General features: G+C 40.2%; 1 protein-coding gene across 1 annotated transcript in view; it reads right to left on the minus strand.

Moving 5' to 3' along the window:
• Positions 1 to 7,500, minus strand: part of LOC128017572 (neurexin-2-like) — a 341,885-nt gene that overhangs the window by 146,997 nt on the left and 187,388 nt on the right. The window contains exon 5 of the mRNA XM_052602977.1: positions 4,916 to 4,933. Coding sequence (XP_052458937.1) covers positions 4,916 to 4,933 — 18 coding nt within the window. The remainder of the gene's footprint in view (positions 1 to 4,915; positions 4,934 to 7,500) is intronic.

The raw sequence follows: 7,500 nt of genomic DNA on the forward strand, positions 1-7,500 counted from the left end.
TTAAGCAGGCTTGGGTAAGCCCACTGCTCAAGAAACCATCTCTAAATCCAGCGCTTCTTGAAAACTACAGACTGGTATCCCTTCTTCCATTCATTGCAAAGACACTTGAGCGAGCTGTGTTCAACCAGCTTTCTATGTTCCTTGTACAGAACAACCTCCTGGACAGCAACCAATCTGGCTTCAAAAGTGGCCACTCAACTGAGACTGCTCTGCTCTCGGTTACTGAAGCCCTGCGACTAGCAAGAGCAGCTTCAAAATCATCGGTACTCATCTAACTGGACCTGTCTGCTGCTTTTGACACTGTTAATCACCAGATTCTCCTGTCCACCCTCAGAAAGATGGGCATCTCTGGAACTGCTCTCTGGTGGGTTAAGTCCGACCTCTCTGACAGATTCTTCAGTGTGTCTTGGAGGGGTGATGTTTCTAAGTCACACCACCTTGCTACTGGAGTTCCTCAAGGCTCAGTACTTGGACCACTTCTCTTCTCCATCTACATGACGTCATTAGGATCTGTCATTCAGAAGCATGGCTTTTCTTATCACTGCTACGCTGATGACACCCAACTCTACTTCTCATTCCAGCCAGATGACCCGACGGTAGCTGCTCGCATTTCAGCCTGTCTGAGGGACATCTCTAGCTGGATGAATGACCATCACCTTCAGCTTAACCTCACGAAGACAGAACTGCTGGTGATTCCAGCTAACCCATTGATTCATCACAACTTCTCTATACAGCTGGGTTCATCAACCATAACTCCTTCGAGGACAGCCAGAAACCTAGGAGTTGTGATGGATCATCAGTTAAGCTTCACAGACCACATTGCTACAACGACCCGGTCCTGCAGGTTTGCCTTATACAACATTAGGAAGATTAGACCCTTCCTGTCAGAGCAAGCCACCCAACTTCTTGTCCAAGCTCTTGTTCTCTCCAGACTGGACTATTGTAATGCTCTCCTGGCTCTACAAGACGACAACTGACATGGCACCAACATACATAAACTCACTGGTTAAATCTTATGTGCCCTCCAGAAGTTTGCGCTCTGCAGGTGAATGACGCCTTATGGTGCCACCCCAAAGAAGTTCAAAATCACTCACACGGACCTTTTCCTGGACTGTGTCCAGCTGGGGAATGACCTCCCGATCTTTAGTCTTTACTCCTCTTCAAGAAACATCTAAAGACACTTATACTAGCACTTTTCCTTTTCTTGTCTTTCATATTCTTATATATATATATATATATATATATATATATATATATATATATATATATATATATATATATATATATATATATATATATAAAAATCTGCTAAATGATTGAATGTAAATGTCTATATGTCCGCCTGTCCGTTCGTCTGTCTGTCTGCCTGTCTGTCTACCTGTCTGTCCATCCGTCTGTCTATCTCTATAATAAATTCCCACAACAGCTCCTTAAACCCACTGCAGAGAAAGCCGGAAAACTCAACACAAACCCCCTGTGATCTGCGTGTGTGTGTGTGTGTGTGAGTCTCTTTAAACAGCATATTCACACAGTCTGCATTCACACACAGCTACAATCAGACAGACAGAGAAGGGAGAATGGAGGATTCTGGGAAGGCTGAATGTGTGAGATGGAGAGCACACAAGGGGAAAATGACAGTGAGCTCGTGAAAATTGCCTCTCGGCTCAGGAATGCAATTCCTCAAAGAAAAATGGAGGCTCTTTGTGCTGGAGTCCTGCAGTGATACAGTAATACAGCACACAATCACAGCGCTGCTCACCAGCACAACATCCACCATCACTCGACGCACACACACACACACACACACACACACACCTGTGCTATCGGTCTGCCTGTCCTTTCATTTCCCTGAATGTTCTAGTTGAGCAGCTCCTGGACTAAATGAGCATGAAGAAGCGGCAGGTGTTTCTGACACTGCAGCACTATTAGTGCTTTCATGAAACTCCTCCAATCTCAGCTGATCGCCAATGTTTAGTTGACAGATTGATATTTTGCTCATGATATGAATTATTTTGAATCTGAACACAGTGGAAACTGACTGAACATGCAGTGAATTCACAGTCAGGAAGTGAAATGAAATGGATTCTTCATTTCTGTGTCTGTAATGAAATTAGCGGCGCTGCTGTCCTTGCGTCTCATAATCGCTCTCACACATGAAAGACAGAAACAGAGAGAAAGGCAAATGCTCTGACACACTTGAAACAGAGAGAAAATCATGTCGCCTCCATTCACACACATTCAACACAATTACAGCGACCTGAGCAGACAGACATGAGAGAGAGAGAGAGAGAGAGATGGATGTTTCTCTGTGATTTAACAGCATTAGACAGAAACAAATGACTCATGTTTATATCCTTTTATGTCAAGTATCTGCTATACTGTTACAAAGATCTGAATTTCATACTTTTGTCCATATAAAATCAGTATCCGCACCGAATTACATTTATTTGTGTGTCTGAGTAAAGCTGAGCTGTTTTTCACACTATATTCTCACTATATAAGACTATATGAGCCATAAAACCTGATGGATCAAATATGATATGATTTTTTTTACCGCTTTTTCACACACACACACACACACACACACACACACACACACACTGCGGGCACTGTTGAATGCATGAGATTAAGTTTGTAAATGATAGCCTGTGTCCTTTTGTAGTGTGCACATATATTAATCATCAAACTGTGATAACTGTGACTAAATTCAGTATATATACGTCTGCCATATGTTGCCACCCCTCAAAAATTCCTGCCCCCTTCTCGCCACCCCATCAATATTTTTCTAGATCCGCCCCCTGTGGACACACATCACTCAGTGCAGCTTCACACATATCTGCAGTCACAGAACGAGACGGACTGTAAATGCTGAATGTGCTCATGTAGATTTTGATTCAAATGAGTCTGATGATGAACTGGCCATCTAGCTCACTTCATTCAGAGCAGCTTTAATGTGAGCGGCTCCTGCTCCAAACACACATCATCTGACTCTCTTTCTGACAGCACTGCAGTATTTCACTGTGTTCCAGATTACATCCATGGAGAAGCGTCTCTGTGCCTGTCTCTTTATCTCTCAGGAGTATGGCGGATAAGCTGCTTTACTTATGTGGACTACATGTCCCATAATTCCCCTGGAGTGCCTCTCAAATCCCACACGAGGAGGAGACTGCGGCGGTGAGGATTTGCTCAACAAGCCTCCATCTTTTCTCATTGCACTGGATTTTTCTCCACAAAACCAGCACAAGTGAGATTGGACGCTCTCCTCCGCAGACACATGTTTGAACATGCTCAGTGCACAACTTTTATTACAAAAAAAGTCAAATAACCTAAACTAATCTTGTCAAACTCATTTTTGTAACGAGTGTGTGGCAAAATCATGAATGCCCTTCAGACTTTTATTATGAAGATAAACGTGCAATCATGCAAAGGTCAGTGGAAACCCTGATTACTTTTCATCTGAAGAGTTCAAATCAAAATAGCCACTGACGTTTTTGTTTTGTGTGTTTTGTGTCTGAAATGTTTAAGTTTGATTGTTTGACTGTGAGCAAATGTTTTGTCTCTATCTATGATGTAACATGAACAGTTTGTCATTGAACTTTTTCACTTCAACAATAATCTGCCAAGTGTCTCCAAAGCATCCAAGATTTACTCCTAGAGTTTTATTGGATCTTCAAACATACAGACCTTTGAGAAAGAAGCTGAGGCAGTGTTGAGACTTCAGAAACAGCTCCTGATCTGCCAGGACTCATCAGCCGTGTGTGTGTGAAGATATTCAGCTGAGCGTGGTCAGTAACACAGTGTGTAAGTCAGAAGTCATTTCTCTTTCTGGCATGTCTTCAGCAAAAGTGCAGCTCTAAGCAGAGGATGACTGATCGAAACCAGTACAGTCTCCAACCACCACATTCAGAAAGAAGTCAAAGACTAAAACCTCAGCTAGGGTTATGATTATAAAATGATTCTAACCTCCAAACCAGGCTCCAGTGTTATACGGCCCTAAATACCTAATCACTAATCAATTAAACAATTAAAAGAAATACAAATTCTTTTCGAACATCAACTCGCAGCTCAGAAACAGAGAAAGGAAGACCTTGTGAATGATTCACCCGTTGTATTCCGTTGGTTTATCTTTATGGTGTCTAGTATTAATATATTTAGTTTTGTGGAGTGTGTCACAGAAAGAGTAAACCCTAACAGTGACTTCGGTATACAATATACGTTCTTAGGGAAAAGGACAACAAAATATTGCTCTAAATTAAAAATTCTAATGTAAGAAAAAATCTACAATAATGATGTTGTAGCATTAATCTAAAAATGTTATGTTAATTATATAAAAATAAATAACTGCGGTGATGGTTGAATTATTATTATTATTATAATTTCATCTCAGTGTTCCTATCAATGCTGCATAAGGTTTTTTATACATAATAGTAGTCACAGAATGTGATCAAACAGTTTAAAATAGCTGAGCCGAGATATATAACCATTTTATAACTGCAGAAGTATGTCATTTCAGTGCACACATTATCCATCAGTCACAATTATGACCCAACATAAAACACAATTATTCACACAAATTTCCCCCCCAAAATCTAAAAATGATTATTGTTTATTTCAAAGAGTTACTAATGACACATCATTTGGATATGTTCATGTCTGGAAATAATGTACAGGTTTTTATAATATTATCATCATTTTTTCTCTTATTATTACTAAATTATTGTGTATTTAGAGAGAGAGAGGAGAATGTAATGTACCATCACTACACACAGTTGTGTTTTTGTGTTGTGTTTGTGTTGTATTTGTGTGCTGTCATTATTCTTTTGTGTTGTGTGTATTTGGTCATGCTCACAACCGTCAGTGGCTCAAGAGATCTTTCTAAAGATCAGCTAAAAGAGAAGAAACAAGCTGAACTCACCGACTAGAGACGAGTCTCCTGCAGACGACAGAGAGAGAGAGAGAGAGAGAGAGAGAGAGAGACATGGGTTTAGTGCTCATCTTCATTCATCATCTGAAAACATCAGACATTTATTCACCTTATAGCAGAGATCAAAGATTCACAGCTTTGTGATCCAGTGACGAAAACAAACAACTGAAAAATATATATTATGAAATTAAATTAAATGATTTCATTATTAGAAATTAAATTAAATACAATATAAAATCAAATATAAAAATAAGTTGTTGTTTTTTTTAAAATCTCTTAGATCCTAGGAATTTAATTTTAGGGAAAAAAAAATAATAATAATAAAATTCAACAAATGTGTTAAGTAAAAAGCTGCTATTTTAAATATTTTTCAGCAGAATTGATATCAGTAATATAAATACAGATATTATACTGACAATAACTGAGCATCCAGAGAAACCCTGACACATGTGATTCAGTTCAACATGATCAGTGTGCCTCCATACAGCAGTGCTGGAGAACACACACACACACACACACACACACACAGATCAACTGGATCCTGATCGCAGAACAACACTGACAGCACTGCACAACAACAGGAAGTGATGTCATCATCAGCAGCGGTGCACGGGAGAGGAGGTCAGACGGACGGAGTGTGCTCGTGAATGTCACTGAATAACAGAGACTCATGTGTGTGTGTGTTTATAGCAGGAGCAGATGTTCACACACACACACACATCATCAGTGTGTGATCACAGAAACATGCTGAATCCTAAACCAGAGCCGATCCGCTGAGATCAATCTTCCAGACCCCTCCTGAACACTGCTCATCCCCCTCTTCTCTGAGCTGCTGGGGATAAAGCATCTGTGTCTGGAGCACTTTTACATGTTGGTTTTATAGATTATATTGTCAGATTGGGGCAACTCTCCATGAAAAACATAATGAAGGGAAACGACCCAGACTCATTCTGAACCATTAATTGAGCGATGAAAGAAAGAAATGAAGAGCTGGAGAGAATCTGCAGCCAGTTATATGAATGTCTATCTCTTTTATTTCATTTGCAGTGTACTGTCAGAAAGACAAAAAACAAGAATAAGAATCCTGAAGATAAACCAGTAATGAGGTTAAAATGAGTCGCGTGAGCTTCATTTCTCTCGACACACATGAGGGAATCCGTCAGCAGGAAGAGGATCTGATGACAGCGAGAGAAGATCCAAACCATGACAGATCTCCAGAGAGAGACAGTGAAGACAGACCAGCAGACGAGAAACATATTAACACCGCTCAAGATGACATAAAGAAGAACGCTTGTAATAAGTAACACCGTCTAATTAACATTCATTAGTAGGAACCTCTACCAGGAGGAATAAATGCAGAGGAATCCATCGCTGCAGCAGACGAGAAACACATGGACTGACAACACAAACACACACCTGTCATTCAGTGCTACACACACTTCCAGTCGAAACTAATCAACACCATCTTACTGAAGGAGAAATAGAGATCTCACCCTCAGGTCATCCCAGATCAGGATGAGTTTGTGTCTCCATCAGGTTTGTTAGTCAGGTGTTATTATAGATGTGTTTCATCTTGTGTCTTCTCCAGATGTTCACTGATGGACTGGAGTGCTGTGGATTATTGGGATGTTTTTATCAGACTCTCATTCTGACGGCACCCATTCACTGCAGAGCATCCACTGATGAGACACTGATGCAGTGCTACATTTCTACAAACCTGATGAAGACACACACTTGGATAGCCTCGTGTTTGCACACATGATGTCAGTAATATATGATAATTGTGCAGCGTGAGAGTCAGTGGTGACAGAGCTTTGTGAGATGAACAGAGTGATAGTTTTATAGCAGTTATTATGAGCGCTGGACGTGACAAAATATGTGAAGATGTGCAGAAGCACTCTCAGTGATGATTTCTGGAACCTAGTTGATACACTTTTATTGTATAACTATATACAAAAACAACAAAATACATATGCACTCAATAAAGTAATTTAATAAAGGTATATTTACTATCTAAGCACATAACTAAAATAAGTATTCATAAAGTAAATAACAAGAGAAGGCTGTCTATTTTTAGCTTGCTTCCATCTAGTGAGAAAGCCTTCTCTTCTCCTGAATTAGAAAAAAGAAAGAAAGAAATCTCCTCTGGTCTTCAGTGATGCATGACAACGTTTGAGTCATTGTCATAAGATCACGCTACAGACAGCGCTAGAGATGAAGAACAGGAAAGATGCAGATGTCCAGGATCTGACACTGATGATCAAGACAGACATGTAGTAAAACCAGTCTATCTCAGACAGGGCCGGATTTACTGATAGGATCCCGAACACACTGAAGAGATATACAGAAGAAAACTGGAGTTATATCTACAACAGCTGAACCCCAGAACCACAGGAGACACTGAGCAAATACATAACTAATAATTGGGCGAACATGACAAACTACTGTGTTTACATGTCTTCAGCCTTCTTTATTTACGGAAATCTTTCTCCTGTTCTCTCTCTCACACACACACACACACACACATTACAGACACACACACACACACACACACATTACAGACACACACACACACA

The sequence above is a fragment of the Carassius gibelio genome, chromosome A7, assembly GCF_023724105.1.
Source record: "Carassius gibelio isolate Cgi1373 ecotype wild population from Czech Republic chromosome A7, carGib1.2-hapl.c, whole genome shotgun sequence".
Lineage (NCBI taxonomy): Eukaryota > Metazoa > Chordata > Actinopteri > Cypriniformes > Cyprinidae > Carassius > Carassius gibelio.